Source organism: Stegastes partitus, unplaced genomic scaffold (assembly GCF_000690725.1).
Source record: "Stegastes partitus isolate 25-593 unplaced genomic scaffold, Stegastes_partitus-1.0.2 Scaffold272, whole genome shotgun sequence".
NCBI classification, from domain to species: Eukaryota; Metazoa; Chordata; class Actinopteri; family Pomacentridae; genus Stegastes; species Stegastes partitus.
Genome location: NW_007578003.1, coordinates 306,042 through 329,952, shown reverse-complemented (window position 1 = coordinate 329,952; position 23,911 = coordinate 306,042). Strand labels below are relative to the sequence as shown.

At 40.5% G+C, this 23,911-nt stretch overlaps 1 protein-coding gene across 2 annotated transcripts in view; it reads right to left on the bottom strand.

The window, feature by feature from the left end:
- mxi1 (max interactor 1, dimerization protein) overlaps positions 1-4,360 on the bottom strand; it is a 35,822-nt gene extending 31,462 nt beyond the window's left edge. Inside the window, exon 1 of one of the 2 annotated variants that reach the window (XM_008282448.1) lies at positions 4,349-4,360. Coding sequence is in view for 1 of the 2 variants with exons in the window: in XM_008282446.1 (XP_008280668.1) it covers positions 1,861-2,089 (229 nt within the window). In the remaining variant the exon portion in view is untranslated. Of the gene's footprint in view, positions 1-1,860; positions 2,217-4,348 lie in introns of those variants that run through there. The other variant, XM_008282446.1, reaches the window with a different exon arrangement.
- Positions 4,361-23,911: the final 19,551 nt, after the last annotated feature.

Here is a 23,911-nt window from a genome sequence, read left to right as displayed (position 1 = left end):
TCTCAGTCCTCTTTTTTTTTCATTTTTCCTTTAGTTGTAGTGCAAAATAACTGACATCATGTAATTGATGGCTCTGCACTTCTGGGAATCATTGCATTTACGCTTTTGATAGTGTGTTCCTATTTCAAACTTGCCATTTTGTTGGGGGATTCACACCATTCTGTGTTTTAACAGTTTCAATTGAAATTAGTTATAGATAATGTGGTGATTGTTGATCCTCAGGAAGTTTAATTAGGTCATTGCTGCTTCTGATTACGTTTTATTTTCTTTTTTTAAGTTGAAATAAATATAATACTGAAATATTCATGACTACTGTATGAGAGCTGTTTGTGTTTTTTGTTTTTGTTTTTTGGTTTGCAATAACAAAAAAAATCGATTAATGCTGTTAGTTTATGTGTTATGCAATAAACAAAAATTCTTGTGTTCTTGAAAAGTTTCATGAGATCATTGCTGCTTCTGATAACAATGATATAAAAAGTTAAAATAACTTTAAAGATACTTTCAGATCACTGGCTTCTGAAACTGTATTAGTCACGATTTTTGACTTGCAATAACTAAAAAAATCAATCAATAATTAATCTACTGACGCTTTTTTATGTGTTACTATATAAACAAAAATACCAATAGCTAATCATGTTCTCTTTTGCCAATCTCCGTAAAAGCCTCCAACTCCCGTGGTGCACCGGGTCTGTGGGCCGGTACTTGCTGGCTGAAGCCAGGCCCAGCAACACGTGACGTCGCCACCGAGCTAGCTTCTGATTGGCAGGTGGCTTTGACAGGCGTCGAGGGTTGAGCTCGCAGCTGACCAATCGCAGAGGAGGTTTGCGCCATGTGGAAAGCAGCGCGGCACGCCCACAAATAGCAGGAAGCAAACAATCGAGAGGAGAGCTGTGCTCCGCGATCTGCTGAGAATTCCCACGTTACATTATAATAGACCACATAAGGCGAGTTTTTAAAAAAACAAAAGGACCTTCGCAACACGCGTCGGTCCATATGATCGATCTTTCTGCACGTAAACAGCCCTGCACGAACAGATGCACGCAAAAGAGACGATTAAAAAAAAACAGCCTATTCTGCAGCCTCATTAAATCATGACTTGTTAGAATGAATCGAGGATGTGTTTTTCTTGCATTGCATTTCTTAAATGACCTGCCATTAAATTATATATAGGCCAGAGTCCACTTGCAGTTTCAGGTTATGTCATCTGCAATCAGCCTTCTAACAGATAGTGGCACAATGCCGTACACGTTTCTAAAACATCACCATCAAACAGCTAAATCAGACATTTCTACGTTTTCATGAAAGTCAACACTCATCTGTGTCCGCATCGGTTTTTATCTATAAAGTTGGGTTTTTTTCTCTCTCGATCGAGTCTGCGGGGGCACAATGACATCATCCTAAACTGAGTTGGAGGGCGCTGCAATGTGGTCAGATTTATTATAACGGAACGGTCGCCAAAATTCACACCCACACACCTAATCATTATGTCATATTGCTTTATCTACGCTGCAGGGATTTAAAAAAAAAAAAAGGAAAAAAAAGGCGACCTCGGTTGGAAATTGTGGAGGTGCAAAGCGACAGTGCCCACCGATAATGCAGATAAAAATAGTCCAGGAAAAATAATGAATGCTTGTATTTTCATCCTCCTCCTATAATTGCAAAGCGTAAATCACTCATATTAGTGCCCTGTCATAGGCTGTGCTTACTGCAGGCAGGGGTGCTTAGTTGAATGAACTCAGCCCTTTGTTGTCTGAGACTGTTGACAATGAAGTCTTGTTTTTTTTTCCTTTTTTTTTTTCTTTTTCTCTGAAATTCAGATGCAAATGAAAAAGGATCAAACGCAGCACAAAATAAACTCACTTCCGTCCTTCCTCTCGGCGCTCTCAAGAAATCGAGCAGCCTCCAGCAAAACTTGTACGTTTTTCAGAAAAGTGTTGATCTGCTCCATGTGGGAGTCTTTGGAGTTGAAGACGTCATTGAAAGGGCAACTAGACATCTCGAAATCTTGCTGATCCAAGAGAGACGCGTCGGAATCAAAGAAGAACTCCTCACTCTTCAAACTTCTTCTTTGCCTCTCACTTTTGGCCATTTTTTTCTCTCTCCTCTGAGTTTCGGTGCTTTCTGCTGAGCGCAATAGACAGTGAAGGCAGCTACCAGTGGACGCTGCGCTTGTCAGATGGTTCCTCGTTTCTTTTTTTCCTTTTTTTTTTTTTTATGAATGCAGGCTGTTTAATGTGGAGCAGCGGCCAATGTCAGTGGATGGTGGTGCATGGGAAAACCAGAGCCCGGCCCCTCTCAGGCTGCCGAGTCCGCAGGGTCCTAGTGCCCGCCGACTCAGAGGAAGCTCTACACAGAATATATCACAAAGGAGTGATAATCTCATTTACGTCAAAATTACATTTAATATGATATATTGCTCTACAAATACAAAGTAATAACAATGATATGGAACCATATTGGTACAAATAACAGTCAAAGTTACTGTGATATTATAGATTTTCCCAGTTTTGGGAAATTACAAGTAATAGTAAAATCACTGAAAAATATATTAATTTACATGTTAAACATAAAAATAAATAAAAAAATAAATAAACAATGTTCACATCAAAAACATTTATTTGTAGAAATGGTCATTTGCTTTGATTTTTTCTTTTTTTTTCTTTTTTATTTATTTCTATTTTTATTGCCACGTTTCCAAACATCTCCATACAAATCCACACAAAATAAAACAGAAACCCAATGCCCCAACCCAACCCAAGAACACGCACATACACACCTACATATACACACACACACACACACACACACCATGGAGGAGAGTGATACAATCGGAAAAAAATTGTAAACTACAATACCAAAAAAACAAGAAAAAAAATAAATAATTTGAGTTCCGCATAACAAAGATAAACAAGTATCTGGTAGCATATAGCGTTCATAAACGAAACAAAACAAAACAAGAAAAAAGGAACACATAAATAAAAACATATAAATGCATGACAATCCATCAAAAATTTACAGTCAGACCAAATCCAGGTGTTTCAACAAAGGACCCCAGGATGCTTCCCATTTTTGTTGTCCTTTTACATTATTAAACCGCAGTTTCTCCAGATGGATATCCGAAACGAGTTCATGTAACCAGTCTTTGAGGCATGGTGGGGTTGATTTCTTCCAATCCTTTTTTCTTTTGTTTCGTTTTTTCCCACACTTGACAAAAAAAAAGTATACCATGTTGACGCCACTTAAATTGGCACACTGTCATTATTTTGTAGATATTTGCTATGAAAAAAAAGATTTAAAAAATCGTATATAATTTTTTTAATTGTTATTTGACATATTTTCCCTGTTTTATTAAATTACAAATAATATTTGATACAATTTTTACTCTAGAAAAATCATCAAAATATCGTTATTTCATGGATGTTTGCTGCTATTTGCAACACAAAAAATGTATATGATTGGTAATTTGTTCTTTTACTATGCTTGACATAATGTTACACATTGTACTGTACTTACCAAGTCAAATTCATTGTATGCGAAAACCTACTAGGCAATAAAGCAAATAAATAAATAATGTATTTACATAAAATGTAAAAATATGTAAATGTAAGCATGTTATTCTGGTATTGGGATCCATAATAGTCTTCTTCACATAGTGTTAGGTAGTGAGACAGCAAGAGAAAATGAAAGTAAAATGACATTAAACAACAACAGAGGCAGTGATCTCTGTGATCTCAGAAGGATGAGTGGACAGATTGAAGTGGAAAAACTACAAATTAAATTCAGGAGCGAAGCCACAACTCTCCTAATTGCTGACAGATTGAGCATTTACTGCAAACAGTACCACAGATTTCCTGTTTTCAATTTTTATGAAGCACGCCACTTCCCGAACAATTAACCTTGGCACTGACATTTTACTTAATGTTGTTGTAGTAGCTGCAGGAATAGCTGTGTTAGCAGAGTGTTTGCTTTTTTTTGACATTTTAGGCTTGTAAAGCCACAAACCAAAGATGGCTTTTGTAAAAACTCTGACACATACCAATCAGAGACTTGAAGAAAGGTGACAGTGAGGCGCTGAGTGAACTGTGTGTACTGTAACTCTACTGTCCATCCAGAGATCCTGCTGTATGTTAAAGAAAAAGATAACCGGTAGATAAGTTCTTGGCCTTGATCTCGTGCCATTTCCATCAGACCTTTAGCTGAGCTGTTTTTGCACTGCGGCAGAGTCCGTTTTTGAACCGGAACATGTTGAGGCAGAAGCTTGAATTCAGCCCTGATACCCCCCCTTGCTTCTGCCACTTCAAAGAGCCAGCAGCAGCCCATGATCGTTTGATGTAAAGTTCACAGAAACAGAAACTTTCAAGTCCAACGCACTGGGGAATCTCTGAAGGTCCCTCCTTCCCCTGCTCCCACCGCCCCTCCGCCCTCAGTGAGGGGTCGCTGTAGAGGAAGGAAACCCATTTGAGAGGGGTCCTGTTTGGATTTTTAGAGGTGCCACAGCCAGCACACGACAAAGTGGGCGGATTCTGAAAAGCACTCGGCCACATCCTCTTTAGGAATTTAGCCCAGATTCCCCATTTTAGGTTACTGGGTTCAGTTTTGTAGGCTGCGTTTGCCTCCTGCAGTGCGTCGCTTTAGGGCATCTATTTCCTCAGTACACGGACACTCAATGCAACAGCAGAGATTAAACTATAGCACTGGAAGCTGTTAAGACCTGATCATAATATTTTTCTCCTCAGGACGGGTCACAAGCCATCGAAGGCCAGTCTGGTCAGGGAGGGAGAACAGAGGAATGCAGGAGGTAATCATGTGTCCTAGCAGGCATCTCTGGTCAGAGGGTGAAGATTCAGAAAACACTCTAGCTCAGGGGTATGGATAGTAAAGACACATTGTTTGTAGCTCCCCCTGCACAGACAGGTCAAACCATTCCTCTTCACATTATCATCCTGATTAAAGACCACCCCATGATCTTTTACTTTAAAGGCAACACCCATGTCAAAACAAGTCGCAGCGAACTGGACATCAAGCGGAGATGAAGGGACAGAGGTCAAACATTTCCAAGGAGACAAGCTCATTTTTCCAAGCCTGAGGGGGAAAACCACAACAACCAGCTCATAAGTTAAAGGAGGGAAACCAGGCAAATGGCAAAACCAATGCTAATGTCTCCCAAATGGAAATGAAATGGTGGTCTGCAAAAAGTAGCCCATTAACTGTGATGGCCTCTGGTCATCAGCAACAGTTAGGCTGCAAATAATTTCATTATTGTTTACTCATCTTTTTTGATTAGTTGTTTGGTATATAAAACGTAGAAAAACCCCCACAATACCCATCATGACTTCCCAGAATCCTGAGTTAATGTTCTTCAAACTGTCCTGGAAAATAGAACATTTGAAGTGATAGAGAAAATCAGTTAATCCTCACATTAGAATAGCTGGAACAAGGATTATTGGGCATTTTAAAGTATTCGAGCAGAACAGCTTAGTGATGGCAATGTCAGTCTGCGAGTTGGTTCAGCCCTGTCACAAATATCTTAGCTGTTGAATGGATTGCCATGTTCATACTCGGTGAGCCCTTGACTTTTCATTTGTCACCATGAGGAGGACTTTTTTGTTATTTTTTTTGGAAAATCTGGACACATCTTGCACCATCATCCAGTCAAAATGTACATTTGTCCACAACTTTGGTTTATGACCAAACGCATTGGCTGTACATTGTATTTCTTGCTAACTGTTTTTGTTTTCTACTTCATAATTCTAACTTTTTCATATCTTTATTTCTATTTTTATTTGAACATTTAAGCACTGGATTCTGGAAATATTTATGGAAAACAAAACAACTCAGCTTCACAACTTGAAAATCAAAGTTTTCTCGGAATTTCAGAAAGTTTTGTTTGTCTGAATCGCAAAAATGAAGTTACAAAGTGCTTTACAGCAGTAAAATAAAACAGAGCAGTCAAAAAATCATCAGGATTTAAAGTGCTATCACACTAACATGCTAAATTAAGATGGTGAACATAACACCATTAAAACATTACACCTAATACACATCATCATCTCAGCGTTATGATTATGAGCGTCTATGAATATGGTAACACTTATTAACTGATATGACTTTTTAAAAGTGTGATCTTTTGGCTTTGGTTGTTTAATCATTTCAACTCTTGTAAAATGTATTCTGAATTCAAATGTAGAACAGTATTATAGTGAACAGAAATATCAATGTAGCATGCAAATGGGCTTCTTTTTTGACTTTGAGTAAAGGTTAAAAACCTAATTTCTATTGTTATGGATGAAAAAGAGTTCAATTTAGACAGCTGGACACAAAAGGCTTTTGAGCTGTTGAACTGGTGACTAAATTCCCAACCATTGAGTTAATCCACACCCAAGTCAGGTGTGACTTTAAAGGACAATGATCACATAGTGTGACCAGCTCACAGACTCTCCTTTGACCAGTGACTATAAAAGGTCACCTTAAAACGCAGCTTTATTCAAATGACATGATGCCAAAGATCACAAAAGAAAGACGAAACTGGGCTGTTGGTGTGCTGGATCAGTGAGAGTGTCAGTTAGCGTTGAAACCAGACACACAAATGTCCACAACTCCACCATTTCCACTCTAAGGTATTGTCTCAGACATGACGTTACGACAGACGATCTGCCGCGTGATGTCCATCGACTTCACCGAGCCATACAGAAGGAGCGGGACAACATTCCACAGGCAGCACCAACAACCTCATGAACTCTCTGCGTTGCAGATGTGTGACTCATTGCTGACTTGGGATTTGTGGTCTATGAACCTGCTCTTGATCTGCCCACTATCATGTCCAAATGGTGTGTATTCATTTGGTTCATGACATCCATTCTTCTTTAGAGATACCTTATGTTTAAAAGAACAGAAAGAATTTGATAAAATACTGCATACTGCATTTTTGTTCAGTGTAATATAATGTATGTAAAGGAAATGTGACAATGCTGACAATGCATACACAAAATTTGTCATAAACAGCTATGTTTCCAGTGGATATAAAACACTCTGACGTATTGATCTAATTGCATTTTACCACGGGACACATTTCACAGTTTGCTTTGCTGCAGTCTTTTGCATCATCCCTGAGTCAACATCATCTATTAAGTCTCTGCAGATTGAGGCCATATTAGTAGCTGGCAAAATGAAACTCTCCAATCTTTTGAAGGCAGCAACAGAGGGATTGTAGACACATTGCCACAATAAAAACGCTCAGCCATAATGGGTCTCTCAGAAGCCTTATTGCTTTCCCTGAAAACTCACTGACATTTTCATAAATGTCACCGATTTACATCATTCTCGGAGGACCACTACAGCTCCGGTGTTGATGGGTAATTACACAACGTCCAACCATGTGCACCTCCGCACTTGGGAAGGTAGAGTGGCAGGAAACGGGGAGGAAAAAAAAAGAAAGTGGGATTGAGTAACATAAATAGAAAGAAAACGGTTTAGAGGATTTAAGGAGTAGCAGCTGAGAGAATATTGATGAATCGCCTTACAATAAACATGCGTGGCCCTCCAGAGCGACACTTTTGTCCTCGCAGTGGGGCGCAGAGATTTGAAGAGTGGCCATTCATACCGCTGACCTTTTTACAGCCTTGTGTTCCTGTCTGTTTAGCTTTCCAAAACACCAGAAGCACCCTTTTGCTTGCCATTCAGCAGGCCGGCCTTTTGACCGCAACCTACGCTGTTTCCACAAGATGACTGACTAAAAGCGTGAACTTCAGTCGTATCTGAGGGAATTACGCTTGAAAACAAACACAGCAAAATGGCTGAAATGCCAAATACTGCAAGCAGGTTGGCGTTAAAGAAGTATTAAAAAGCAAGAATGCTGCTTCCGATGACTGAAGGCAGAGCATGTGAGTGTCAGCTGCAGAGGAGCGCTACCCTAAATCAACCTTCTTCCTTTGTTTTGGTCTCTGTCCACTGGTGTGGTTAACAAGGCCTCTGAAAGACATCCTCATTCTTAACCTTTACGTCCTCTCCTCATCAGTCACAATAGATGTTTGTTCTCCATGGGAGGTCAAGCCTACATGCCCTGCCTGCTGCCTTTTTTCCCCCCTCCACAGATCAATTACTGTAATTGTTGGCTTACATGCGAACCTGCCGCGGTGGTTTTCTTTACATTTGCACACACAATTCTGCAAATCCCTGATTGAATTGTCTTAGCCATACAACAAATAGCTACCACTGTGTTTCAGTTAGATCGTGTGTACAAAACTCACTGTGCAAACAGACAGCAAGCTAGCACAGGTGCCTATTTATAATTGCCGTCTGCTTAAAACACCGTCCATCACGCGGAGGGAACAACTTGTTCAAGGAAAATGACTGGGTGAGAGTGACAAAGCAGTTTCTTTTTTCCTTGGGAGCCTCTTCGACTGACCTCATGTTGACACTGCAGGCTATGCTACTGTCAGTGTGCTTATTTTCCCAAAGGGCCACAAGCTGTGTGGTTCTCTGCTTTGTCAGGGCTTTCTAGCCAAGATACTAATCTGTCTTCCATCAAGATTGTAAGTCAGGCTTTTCTTTTGTTTGGCTCGAACTGTGCAGCCACTGGGGAAAAGCTTCCTGGGTATTATCTCCATTCCAGGATATTCTCAGCTTTTCCTTGTGATACAGTATCAAAACAACACATTATACAGCACCACCCCGCCCTGTTCCTCAAATCAGCAATGCTGATGCGGCTACTACTGCACCTTTCAATCTCAATTCTCACTTCCCGTCTCAACGCTCTCCCCCGTGCATATTTTCACCACTTCTCAAAAAGCACCACCTCGGTGTCTTATGGTGAACCAGCGCACCTGAAATAGTCACGGAAACGCACCCAATTTCAGAAATACGGTGACGAAAATGACAGGGTTGGTGAAACAGAAACCTGTTAGACGACAGACCGGTGTCGCCCCTCCCCAGGCAATTGCCCTTTGGCTTCTAGTGACCATTGTTCGCCTCAGTTCCCAGGCACTGACATCTGGTGACAATAGCCGCAGCAGGAAAGAGGAAAGCAAATGCACACATGCACAAATACATACACGCAAACGCACAAAGAAACACCCGTGTACATTTACAGGCATTGGAGAAACAAACAAACTTGGGTGTGCGCAGAGGCTGAAACAAAGGGCTGCTGTAGTGCACACAAGCAGGCACACGTGTACACATTTTTGAAGAGGAGAGAGGAAACAAACAAAATCTCTGCACAGATATGAAGTTGAAGGCAAGAAAAAAAAAAAGAGGGGGGGATGATAATATAAATAAACACTCTCACATTTGCAGACTATTACACACACTCTCCCCAAGGCATGGGAGAGACGTGATAAAGAGAGAGCTGAGAGCGACACACACACACACACTGGTGCGTGCAGAGCCCTATAGCGCAGACAAGTGTAAATGCTTATTAAGAGTTTAAGGGATCACAGAAAACTAGCACGTATATACACACTGACACAGACGTTCTCACCCAGATAGGGGAAAGTTAGACAAATAGGCAGTGTGGGAGAAACACACTCTGCAGTCAGTGGGACCTGCAGCGACACACCAATGAGAAAATAGTTTGGATCCTAAGCTGTCATTTATCCACAGGGGCCTCAGACTGCTGTCTCTGCAGCTCCACTGGAGGTGTGGCACCTTTACTCCCCTAAAATATTAAAACAGCCCTCCCTCAAGCCAGCCGCCTCCACCGTGTGTCTCTGATGTGGGATGCTGCCAAATTAGTCAGGAGGGCCTTGAGGCGGCGTGTCTCCTCTGCAAATTAGAGAGCGCAGAGGAAGATCAGAAAGGAGAGGCCATGCGAAGGACGGAGAGGGAGAGAAACTGCAGGTTCAAAGAGCTAATGACCTGCGCAGGAGGAGGTGGGCAGTAATGGGAGTCGGGGGAGAAATAGGACGGGAAAGAGACATGACCTCATCCCTGTTGCTTGTTTAGGGGCTGATCAGACCAGAAAGTGGCACAATGACATTCATTTGTGGCTTCTCGCGGAACGGCCAGTTCTGAAGCTAGTTTATGAGCCGTCGTTTCTGGTCACTCACTAAAAACCAAGTGAAGGCAGTTCATCTGAAGGAACGTATTTGCACTGTCCAGTTGACCACAAACAATGCTGCAAATGTTTTTGTTGTTGTATAAAATTGGATGGGGTGGTACAGTCAGTATGATACCTACCTTCATTTTGATCGGAAGTCAGAGGATCATTTTTGAATTTGGTTTTTGGTGCAATTTTTCATAGGAAACTTAAACTCTGGGTCAGCCAGTGAATAAAATGCAAGTCAAATGTACAGATTTCTGTGCAAAATCCTGCTGTTATAAACTCTAGTGTCACATGCAGGGCCTTTTCTTAAATCTAATGTGAAGGATAATCAAAGTAGATAACGTTTTTAGAAAGAAATAACTCCAGAGCTTTTACATACTTTCTTAGGTGACACTCTGACCCAGATCCATTTATTCATACTTTAAATAACGCTTCGAAGTGGGACTTTAATCTTTCTTTTAGTGCATTTGTTGATGACTCTTAATACACATTTGGTGCTCTCGAAAGTATTTACACCAATGTTTGATGCATATGGGATGGACTTCAGTGCACGTGATCATAAAGGAACATGCCACTGAGGCAATGTCCATGCTAATATATTTTCATTTAAAAGCAGAGTTTTAAGTTAAAAACGATCTCCATCCAGATAAGTGTTTCAGCACCATTTCAGAAATAATCTCTGTGCATACAAACGTGGCTGAAAACCTCATGACCATTCACATACGCTGGGCGTGGAAGTGCTGGTGTAAGCATGAAGCAGACGGTCGGTTGCTTAGTTGCAGAAAATGCTACAGAGGAAACAACAGCAAAAACTAAGACCAGAGACTTTTTTTTTGCTTGGACTGATGATAAGTGTTAACGTGAGTCACGTGATCATCATGGTGGCAGAAAACACAGATTGCGAACTGTCGGGATGTTATAGCCTGACAAATAAGGAAAGGACACACAGCTACTGATCAGACCTAACAAAGAAGTGAACATGTGTGTCTGCATCATGGTTTCCAAAAGCCTCCATTTCTGCCCATCCAGACTCAAACTCAGTCTTTTCTAGACAGGGTAGCAGCACTTCAACAAATCTCAGTTTAGGAGTCAGAAAACATCAGAATAGTGTGGACATTAGGTAAACGTAGAAAAAGTTAGAGGTTTTAAAATGAAAACTATTAGTGCGGACGTTGCGCAATTGCATCAGTTGGTCTGGTTTTGGCTACAAACTGAATATATGATTCACTGATGGTCCTGTCATGGAATGCACTGACAATAAGTAAAATAAACAAAGAATATCACCGAACAAAATCCCAATTTGAAAGATGTATTTATTTTATTGTTGATGTAGACATTACACTATCATGATTGGAGTTGTATTTGGCTAGTAAATAATCATGCAGGCTTGGTGTGATCTGCTAAGGAAACCGTGTAGATTCTCAGTCATGCAGATCATGGTAATCCTGAAAGCTTCAGGGGAAGGCGAGTTCTCGTTTTTGGTTTGTGAAGACGTTTCATTTGTGAAGAAGCTTCTTAGGTAAGAGGGAAGGTGAAACTTACACAGGAACCAAATAAGAGAAGTTGCCTTCAACTGAAGCTTTTAAGCGTTTGTTTGCTTTAAAGTGGATTTGTGGCCTCAAGTGTAACAGTTGCAGTTTCATTATCATTAGTTAGTATTCTGCTTTTTTTTTTTTTTTCGCCTTCAAATGAAAGCACTAAACATTACCAGCATCAGATGATCTTCAAAAACACAGCCTTATTCGCCGGCACACAGAAACGCAGGCACACTTAACACGGCGCTCTCATCTCTCTTGCAGCTGTAAGTAGCCTCAGACCTCTGGAGACTCCAGACGATGGGCTGCACTCAGAGAAGCTGAAGGAGAGGTGAGAAGAGGAGCCAGATGAGAGGAAGAAAGCAACAAGGAAGCAGAGGAGAATAGAAGACACGAGAGGAGATGCTGTGGGAATCCTCCTTCTATCGTTTTCACACTGCCTTCCTGTTGTCACCGCTCCCATTTCCCGTCCCAGAGGAACTCCTCCACTCCTCTGCCTGCACATCCCACAATTCTCCTCTTTGTTTGTGTTTATTTTCCAGCCTGATTTGATAAACACGTTTTATTTTGAGGCGAATACCTGTGGTATTTCCACCTGAATCCATGTGCAAAAATAGAAGGTTGTCAGCTTCTGTGTCACGCAGTGCAGCTTTATTTACAAAAAGACACATTCAGAATATGTAGGTAAAAAGCAGGAACATTGAGCTGCATTAATCTCCAGATGCATACATTAAGTCTGATCTTTCTGTTGTTAAAATCCTTTCCACATTTACCAGTCAAAGGGTCTGACCATGCAGGTACAAACAATTGATCCGACAAGGTCAACACACCTTTATCTTATCTTCCCTTTTTGCACCTACCTCTATCTTTCTACCCTTTTTTTTTTTGTTTTGTTTTCCCAGTTACTTCTTCCTTTCTCGCTCCTTCACCTTCCTCCCCCCCGGGTCCTGTCTGCAAACCTCCTCCTCTCCCTCCTCCTCTTCTTCCCCCCTATGTGGATTTCTGTCTGTTTTCTGAGGCGGCGGCGGCGGCGACGGCTGCAGGGGGGTGCAGTCTGGCTGGGGATGCTGCCTGGGAGAGGAGCGCTAACCTTTCTTTGGGTCCTTGCTGATTTCATTATTTTCATTATTGGGAGACTTCTACCATGGCAATCCCATTAGGATAAGACGAGGCCCAGCAGGAGAGGGCACGCCGCCTGGGGGTGTCGGGTGTTTGTGTGTGTATGTGAGTGTATAGTGTGGGTGTCCCGCAGGATAAAAAAAAAAAAAGAAAAGAAAAGAAAACTTAAGCATGACTGTATTCACCCAGTATTATAAATGTCTCAGTTTTAAAATGTGTGTGTTCCAAAGGAGAAACTTCTTATATTATTCATCAAAATGATCAACAAGAATATGCAACAGCTTAGACTTTACATTGAATTCAGTCAAGCACCAAAGGCAGAAGCATAAGTGCAAAGTTTGCTGACAGTTTGATGAGATGCTATAAACAAAAATGGAAATGACTACATTTACTGTCACTCTCTGATGCCCGCATGCTGGAAAATAGAGCTTCCACAGTGATCAGATATGACAGTGAGCAGGCTTGGAAGCATATAAAGGTGACAAGTGGCTACATTTGCATGTATCTATGACATGCATGTTAAGTAATATATATATGTATTAAGTTTTTGATCATTGAATGTACTTTATGTTCATATTTGCACTTAATTTATTTGTCGACCAGCCGGAGGTTCTTTAAAACTCAGCGATAAACCATTTTTCGTTGCAGACATGCCTCTTAGTAACTATTTAATTTAAAGAACTGAGCAATAAAGTGAGCTCCAACCCACTACATTTATGATTTGGTGACATTCTAGCTCTATGTAAAGCTTAAATATTATGTTTTTTGTCTGCTTTTTAGTAATTAGTTGCACATTAAAGAGTGTTTTTGCCATCGCATGTCTACTTTCTGCTTGGAAAGGTAAATTGTTTTCCTTGGGGGTACAGTAATTTCCCCTGAATGCTCGATCTACGGTCCCCGTTAGCTAGCTGGCCCAGCTGTTACACCCAGCCAAAAATATAATAATTATGGGCAGATGTTAGACTATTTTTATTGAGGTTAGAAATGGAGCTACAGTAGCCTAATTATTGAATGCACCTGCAAAATGGTACAGTACAATCTGGGAGGCTTTTGAAAGCTGATAGTGGTAATATGTTCAATTGTGGCCAATATTATTCTGCTAGATTAGATTACACTACAGTATTAGATTACATTGTAAGCTTACATCTCACCCCAAGCATTAAACTGCTTCTCTGAACCAACACCTTTCAAGACAGACATCACATTCGCTCTGTGTGACATTGTGTTCAAAGAAGACACACCGGTGATTTTCACTGACTTGCATGCACACTAACATTCACTATTACTAAGAGTAATGCAACAGCATGTAAACAGCATATTCTATTTCGGAGTGGGTCTTTTCCAAATATAGCATTTTCAGATTATATACCTGGGATATGCAGATATTTTTGGAGTTTAAGGAGGATTTTTGGGACCTCTACACAACACTCTTTTATTCAGGGATTTTGCTGGCGTTCTCAACACATGGTCTCTTGCCTGCTTATAGTCACCTCGTGTGCAGAAACCAACAAATTAACAGTTTCCAAGGCTGGAACTTATAGATGTATGCCCAAAAGAGAAACCCATATTTCTGGCTATAGGGGAAAACCTACTTTAAAACATTATGAAACACATAGAAATCAACAAGTTTTTTGGATTTGCCCATATATCAGGATGCACACCATCTCAAGAGGGTGGTTGTGTGAACAGAAGAGAGAGTCTGCCAACGGATGGAAAACGTCTTATTTTACACAAAGAAGCAAAATGGCAGAAGAGGCTCCAGTCGTTCCACTTTTCCATATTTTGATGAGATAAACAGCACGTTAGTCACGGTAATCCAAGTATGCACAGCTGCATATAAATGGGAATATTAGTGGAATATTCACTTTAATTAGCCATGTAAACAACTTAGCAGGAATAACCGCGCTATTTTCTGCATGTAAACTCGATTGCTTATGTTGCCTGACTCTTCTCGGGACTGTTTGGGAGCTACACAGACTGGGCTAGACTAACATCTCCCCCCCCGCTCCTTTCCTACTTTTTATTACTTTACTTTTTGTTTTGCTCTTTCTTTAGTGATTATCTAACTCACTGCTGGCTGGCTCAGCGGCTCAGGCATAACTCAATGTTTATAGAGGCTGTGATAACTGCAGACACTTGCACAATCTCTGCGAAAGCCATCTCTGTCTGTAAGGGGCACACTAGTAGAAACTTAGGCACTTTAGACGCTGAAGATGACAGAAAACAATGAATGTACTTGCATGGCTCCAGGGGAAATGCGTTGAGGTTGCTTGGATGAAACTGCTCTGACTATATCTGACCAGGTGTAAATCTAATCCAATGAATGCAAAGAACTTGGAGTCATACAAGTAAAGCAGCACCTTCAATCAAAATGTTACCTGATAAATCCTGCTGAGTCCTATTTCCTGGCAGCACCTTGTCTATTCTTATAGATTTACAAATTTGAAAAAAAAAAAGAGAAAAGAACGTAAACGTCTGAGTGTCCAATGACACAACTGTGGCACACTAAATGACTCTGAGATGATGTTTATTGCCATGTTCGGGCAAACATTGCCAATTTACTGCCACATCCTTTAGCTTCCTTACGTCTCTGATGAGGCTCGGAGGGAACAGAGGAGTGTAATAACCAATGAATCATCATGGAAGTAAGGGGATGTGGACCTCAGAGGACTCCTAACAACATCATCATTTAGAGCTGAACTCCCGCCCAGTACTCATCACCCTGACAGCTTAAAAACCCCATTTAGCACCCTTTTTGTAGTTTGGCTGTGTGTGTTTGTGTGTGTAAGTGTAGGAAGGCAGCAGCAGGAGGTGAAGGGCTAAAAAGCCTCATTTAAACCTAAAGGGAACGTCCTACATACACACCAGACAAATTCACATACTCCAGAGCAGCACTGCCTCAGATTCATACGTACACATTCATGCTCACACACACACATGCACACCAGACCCTGTAATGGCCTTTGGCACAAACAGGCCTGTGAACACATGACCGCAGCTGCCAAATCCTTATAAGTCTAATACTTCAATGTTGCTGTCAGCAAAATAAATGACCGTCTTGCCACGCATTTGGCATTACAGGATGCCTGGGTCACGCAAGTCGTGATCAGAGGAAATGTATGTTGAGTATTTGCCGTGTTTCTCCATCTCCAATCTGAGAAAACATACAAATAGGATAGAAAAGCTCGGAGAACACACTGATAAAAGTCCAATAATGCAATTAGAGCTGAGACTGCAACATGCTGTTTGTAAACCTTCTGGTAACCATGGAGATTAAGATCATGTGTCACTACTAAGCACAGACGTATCCTTGTCCATTTATCCTCATGAGGACCTTCCCCTGACAAACTTAATTTCACACCTGGTATTAACCTGCATCTTGGGTGATCCCGTTGCGAGTGCACAGCTCTAAGTACAACAGATCACAGCTGGCGTTAGATTGTATCGCTACATGAGCCCTTGTGATCAGGCCTCATTTCCAAACACTGCACTGTGAACCATTTTACATTCATTCAGCTCAAAAAGCTTCACTGCTGCCTTGACAATGTGAGGTAGCTGCACTTTGGTTGATGAATTAGCTCTAGGTCATTGTATAAGTTGTGAAAATGTAAAACTAAGGTAAATTAACTTAATTTGAGAAAAGTTCAACAAAGTCAACTAGTCACATAGACAATAGTTTGACAGGTTTGCTTTCTTTTTACGTTTTATAGGTTTAATGAGTTGATGACGTTTTTGTCAGTACAAAGACAGCGTCTCAGGTTCCTCCTAGTTAACGTGACATAAATAACAAGTCTACAGAAGTAGTGGTTGAATTCTTTATGAAAAGACACAACCATAACTTTATTTAACATACATAAAAGTAAAATGGCAAGCTTCCACTGCGATTAGTTTCTCAAACTACAAAAAAAGCAAGAATCTCTCTCTGACAAAGTATGCTGGAGAGTTGGCTTATATTCTAATTTTGCTTCAGATAAACTTCATTTAATGAAGCTGTTGGTTCATTAAACATTTTAAGCCAAAGTGCTAAAAGTTACAAGAATTCATGTTTTTAAATGATCTGAAAATAAAAAAAAATAAAGATTTATGGTTCAATTAACAAGAAATTAGCAAAACTAACGTTTTATTAGGAAAACTAGAAAAGAAAATGTGATTTGACCAAATCCCATTTTGATATTTTACAGTGTATATGCACATAAGAATGCACATCTTTTCTGTTTGTAAAGTCCAAATGCATTGTTGTTTAAAACTTACAGGAAACAGCAATGCACGGCCTGCGCTGTAATGCTGAGACCAATTGAGAAGGCAGTCTTTCATTATGACCTCAGGCACATTTGTGGACATACTAAAAGAAATGGCCAAATGCAGCCCCGACCACCTCCAATTCCACCTGAGATCATCTCAATGCTTCTTAAATGCATTTATTCAGAGTTGTCCACTTGAGATCAGATCAGACAAGATGTATGCTAATGCCAGGTGTACAAAGGTCCTTCTATTCCTTACGGGTTTGAGCAGAGCTGTTTCCGACTACATCTAAAATTTACAGCGTTTCTAGCTGTTTCGAATGGCCACTCCTGCAGATGGACTGAAAAGTGAGTTGAGTGTTAAAGCCGGGTTAGAGAAGACCATCCATGCAATTCTGATAGAATATGTACCTTGACTCTTAACTCATTCGCAATACATGTGAGCTCTGAACCCTTAGTCAAATTTGAAATTATTCATAACTCTAAACTCAGCTATTAAACCTCAACAAAAAAAGACGTGTTCAGTCATAACTCTAACCATAGCCTTATAACTGTAACTGTAAAACTAAAGATCCTCAAAGGAATGTAAAGACCAAAACACACGTAAAGCCTTTCCATGGCTGAGTAAGTCACCGTGAGTTACTTTTGAAATAAATCAACCAAAAAATGCTTAGGTGCTATGGCTTGCCCTTTTGTGGTGAATTTCACTCAGAAAAGGTCATTTTTGAGTCTGCTAAAACAATATTTGTTTCATCAGGTTGTACTAATAAATCCAGTATAATAACAATATGTCAAATAACAAAGTGAAACATGAAAGGGGTTAGTCACAGTGAGATTTATTTCCCAACACTGGAGTTCCCGTCAGCTTTAGGGAATCTTTCTGCTCACTCTTTTGGTTTTACAACCTGGAAAAATAGAAGAAGAGAGAAGAACTAGAGAATGCCTATATGCATGTGATGGCACAGTCAAGTTCTTTTTTCACATATCCCAGCTTGTTAGGAAGCCGTGGCCAGAATGCAGGTTTAACTATTGTACAGTTGCTCTAGTGCCAAGAGGGTCAAGAGCCCTCTTCAAAGGCAGCAACAGTGGCAGGTTGGTGGTGTAGGGTCTTGGACTCCCGATCTCCTGCTCATTTTTTCCCATTGTCTCCACTCTCACTAGTGCTGTATCTAGATAATGACAAAATATGATATCTGAGCTGTGCTGGTATTGTGATCAGATGGCCACATGAAACTTAGTAAGGCCATGCCTCCTACAGTGTCATGCAGAGGTATCATTCATTTCTAGACTCACTTTTTTTGCCAGGGAAGATTAACATCACCACCACCACTTGGGTTTGCTTAAGCTATGAGGAAGCTACAAAGTTAGGTGGCCTGTGAACTTGCTGGTCGCATATTTTATTTTTTATTTTTTGTGAGAATGTGGTCACGCGAAACTGATTGTATCTACACCTGGCTGAGATCCAATCAAAGTACAAACCACCTCTGAAAAAAGTGTAGCTGAGCTGATCACGTTTCAATGCCAGTGTGTTCCACGTGCATTTGCACCTGGCATCAACATGCATTTTTCCTTATGCAGATAGCACATCCAGATCCAGACTGCACTTTAATGACATTAGGGAACAATAAATAGTGAAAATAGTAAATAGGGAAAAGTACATTAGCAGCTGTCTGCTAACGAATATGCTACAACTTAACAAGGTGATATGTGCCATTGTTGTATTTACAGGTTGTTTTTTTTGGCCCACTACCAAACTCTAAAAAGTAATTCAAGGGACCTATTCCCACCCCAATTTACACTTTATAAACACTTTTATCCAAAGCGACGTACATCTGAAAATAGATACACATTCATAAACTAATGGCAACAGTCATTGGGAGCAACTTTGGGTTCAGTGTCTTGCCAAATAACCCCGATTGTGGAGGGGCGGGGAATTGAACTACCAACCTTGAGATTAGAGGAGAAGCCGCTCTACCACCTGAGTCACAGCCGCACACCACCAATTAAATACGTGCTTGCAAGACAAAACTGAATCTAATTTTAACATGCTCATGTGTTTATGTCATATTTTAACACTGTGTGATTTAAACTCAAATTTACACTCAAATTTCTACATTAATTGACTTAAAACTAAATTCAAGTTGATATATCTTAACCAAACTGACTTACCTCCTTATGTTTCTTCACCTTAAATTCAGGATTATCTTAACATGCCAGTTAAGGCCAGTAATTTAAATGACTTATGGTTGTAGAGGAACAGCTATTACACCCAACTCAATGCTTTGTGTTAGTTGAACATAATTTCAAAGGGAAGCAATCATAGTTCAAAAAGACAGATGCAAACTGTTGTGTTTGCTTGTTTGTTGACTGCAAACATAATTGTTTACTAGTAAAAGTTGCATATCATCTCAGTAGATTGGTTCACATATACAAAGATGTCCAGAGTGACACTGTTGTCAAAATGCAGTGAGTCACTTAAATATGAGCATTCATGTGGCAAATGATATTCTTTCACAGCATCAGTCAGGCTTTATCAAACACCACAGCACAATACCAGCTGCTAGTATAGTTGTGAATGACATCATTGAACTGCAAAAAATGTCATGCAGCTCTTTTCATTGATCATTCTTGATCATGCCACCTTGCAAAAAATAGACTCTACACTATTGGCCAATCTGTACATGCTGTAGGTTGGTTTTCAAATGATCTGTCAGCTTGTTACAGCACCCCTTTTCTCACATCAAAAGGTGTGCCCTCTGGTTCCATACAAGGACCACTGCTGTTCTCCATATATCAATAATCATGTGGTAACTTATCAAAGTCCGCATTCTATTTTTATGCAGATGACACAGTTATCTATTGTTCACCCACTTCCATGGAATAAACTTTTTATTTTGTGCAGCTTCTTTTGATGTTGTTCAGTCTCAATTATCTCAACTTAAGTTGGTGTTAAAAGTGTGAGGTATTTTTAAACACCACACATGAGCATATATTGAGCAGAATGTATCCTTTGAATCACACATTGAAAACCGTCTACAATTTCTATCATTTCAACTTTCAACTGCTTTTATCCAAAGTGACGTACATCTGAGAGTAGATACAACACAAGCGAGGCTCCTGTCAGGAGAATACAACCTGGATAAGTGCCATCAAACACGTTGAAGTGTGATAGGACCTTGGTGCCTACAGGCAGTGCGGGAGGTAATGGGAATTTTCTTTCTTTCTTTATTTTTACATGTGTTGGATATTGGTGGTCTGCTTTTAAGTGATGAACTGGAAGCTAAAGCTGAATACCGTGTACCACTGTGCTTTACATTTTATCGTTAGCTGTGAAAATTGCATACACCACTGTTCTTTATATATTGCTGCTAAGTGGCCATGTCTGTATGTTGGCAGACCATTCACATCTCATCTTGGAAATGGTTTCTTGTTATCTATGTGCGTACATATGCAAAAATCAAACTCACTATGCGCTGCGCTCTCTCAATGTTCAGTAAGTGTTTGTCCCCAGATGTAGGTTAAAACAGCTTTTAACACGCTGCTTTTTTATTTCTTGGAAAATGTACAGCAGGAGGTGAAATTGTCAGACCTGGTTGCTGTGGGGTAATTTCAGTCAGTTTTAAAGGGTCTCAAAAATAGCACTCTTGGTCAGTGTGATTGCTCCTTTATCTGCATTAAAATCATTTTCGAAATTGTACCCATTTTGTCCTCTACCTTGTATTGCATATAAGCTGAATATTGTGTTCATTAAATTTCAGTATGTAACAGCTGTATTTGTCTGTTTGCGTTGCAGCTCTCTTGACCCTGACACTCTTGAAAAATCTCAGTACACTTTTACTTTGATCTGGTTAAATAAAGAATATGAAGATTTAAAAAAAATAATTAAATAAAATAAATTCCTTTCACTCTATAGTCCGTCAAATCACAATAAACCCACAACTAATGGTACTAATGGACTGGTGTCCAATATGGTTGCCATGGCTGTTTGCAAATAATGGTCCATGTTTAATTTCACTAAGTAAACCACTTAAAGATGATCTGTTTTTTAAAACTGGGCTAGTGTCAAGAACTTTTACCATGTAAAAAGGCTTCAGAAGAGCTGAAGTGCCATTAAATTGCAATGACCTCATCAAGGGAAGTACTCAACTCAAGTAAACATCAGTAACTCTCTGAAAAATGATATAAAATCTGTGACTTAGATGCTCTTGCTTCTCCCTTTGACCACCAGTGGAAATGGGGTAACCTTAGCAGTTGGTTGTTTCTGGGTAAATAGGTCCAGGATGGGCCCCGAGCAAACCATAGGCCCCGCCAAACAATAGGAGCCAAAAGGAAAGAGTGGTGGAGAGGGTCCTCCAACCTCTACAGCCAAAACTAGGTCTTCCATTCACTGAGCTGCTCTCCTTAGACAATGGGGCTGGATGGGGGTGAGTGGGTGAGTAAGTGAGGATTTTATAGCCATGTTGAGCTTTGCCGGTGCCAGGCAAGCACATGTATAATGCTTAAGGCGTGTGCGTCCTCTGCTTTTTTTTTTTTTTTAAAGGAACCTATCTACATAAGCTAAACACATGAGCAGAGACAGAAGGAGCCCCTATGGATGAGCCACGCAGTCCAGTTATGGTTCCTTAGCAGTTATGTCTCCCTATTGGACATCTGCGCTTTATCAAAAGCGAACGGCTCTCCTCTATTCATCTCCTACTCTTATAGCCTCTGAATGGTGATTTGATGTGTATTGTTCAGCCCTCTGGTCATGAACCCTGCTCTGTGATATTTTACTCCCAGGGAGGTTTTTAAAAAGTGGAATGGGCCTTTAGTATTCCATTTCCATGGCTGATTACATGTCAGATGTCACTTTTTTTTTTCTTTTTTTTTTTTTGCACCGTTTCGTCCATTCTGCAGCACGCCGGACATTAAAATGAGTTATGAGTTAAGCCACAGCTGTCACCAGGGAGGCTATTCTTCCATTTTTTTTTTCTTTATTGCCTTTGCATCATGTTTGATATTCAAATGTACAAATCTTAATCCAGTGTTTGGTGAAAACGACTTTGGGGAGAAGTTATTGCTCTGTTGAATTATTCAAACATTATCTTTGTGGGGGAGTGGGGGGGGTGTCTAGTCTTTTTTTTTTTTTTTTTCTCCCAAAAAGTCTGGGCAGAGACAATGAGCTATGTGAACAATTTCGGCGAGTCAATCGGCAACTCCCAGGCAAACACAGCCTCTCATTGTGTGCCAGTGTGATGGGAGAAACTGAGGAGAAGAAAGAAGACGAAAAAGTTGATATGCCATACTGAGTGAGTGAGAGGAGGGGCAGAGCTGCACAGAGCCAGCTGCAAAAGGAAAAGAACTGACTCTTTCTTTCTTTCTTTCTTTCTTTCTTTCTTTCTTTCTTTCTTTCGTCAAGATGGAGAAGGATGAGGACAATCCATAGATGAAGAGGAGTCGGATCTCCTCCACCTTGAGGAAAATCCTTATTTCTGCCCCCTACTCTGTCCTATTTGCTGTTGTGTATGTGTGTGAAGGGGTGTGTAGAAAAGAAACAGGGCAGCTATCCCCCTCCTCAGACAAAGGGCGCAGATGGCTGGCCCTCCTCAGCTTTGGGGTGGGGTGGTGCAAGCAGACGCCTGCGACCGAGCGCCATGCCCTCCCATGGAGTTCATTTCAGTTCCCCACTGAAAGAGACGGCAGACAGGGGGGCCCTGCTTATAACAAGAAGGGCTTAGAGATCCTGAACTCGCCCCCTCCTCAACGCCGCAACGCCCCCTCACCGCTGGCCCATGACCTTTGCTCCTCACCGGGTCACATGCACAGATACGAAGGTGGGAGGAATGCCAAAGCAGAGAAGGGACAGAGGGAACCAAACTGAGGCAACCTGACCAGACCGTGGCCTGTTGGTCATCTGGTTGTAACAGAGACTAATCATCCTGATTTTGTGCTTTGCTGTGAGAGAGTTTGGCCAAATGAGCACAACATGCACAAGTTTCACTGTCTACCCTGTCTTCAAGAAGTTCCTTATTCATGCAGACATGAGACATGTCGGTGTGCAGTTCTAGGTGCAAAACTGAGAAGTGTCCAACTGCAGACTAAATGTTTTGAGCTTTGAGAGGAGAGTAGCTTCTCTATGCATGAAGGGCATGGCTTCTATTTCTGACACAAAAGTAGAAAAGAATGTAAGCTTTTACCCTTTAACCTCTCATATTAGCTTTTTTTTTTTTAAATGAGAGTATCTCACTGAAATATAAAAACAAATTACATTTCATTAGCCTTTTAATATTAGTAATCTTTATCCTAATGTGTCAGTTGGTGTAAAGGTTAACCTGTATATGCTAATTTTATGTATGTCAAATAAATAATTGCAACCTTTTTATCCAGAGCATGAAGAATTTATAAAATACTGTAATTATATCTAATATCTTATGTATACAATATGAAGGCAGTATAAGTTTGGGCACAAATTCTGTTACACGTTGCTTTACAGAGCAAGCAAATGCTAGCTTCTTCAATTGGCTAACAGTTTACACAGTGTTAACTGGGTCGTATTTTGTATGTGATTTGGCAAAATATTTCCATCGATGCCTGGGGATTTTATTCTCTCATCATTGGATGGCACACCTGGGGTCTCCAGATGTGAGGTCTGCAATTACAGAATTTTGTATATCGTTAAATGATCAACATAAATCAAATAACAGAGCTCAAAACATATTAAATATGAATTGGAAATGCATTACTAAACTGTTTTATGTAAATACACTTGTTTGTTTTCTCCCAAAGCACAAAATACAAATCATAAACCAGCAGGTGGTTAGCTTAGCTCGGCTGTGCTGGCCTACAAACAGTTTCAGCTTGTAAATTCCTGTAGAAACGTTTTTACATCGGGATTTCCTTTTGCTGGATTAAACAAATGAGATATAGCATGTTAGTTAGTGAGCTTTACACAGAGCCAGGCTTGCTGTTTTGCCCCGGTTCCACATATTACGCTTAGC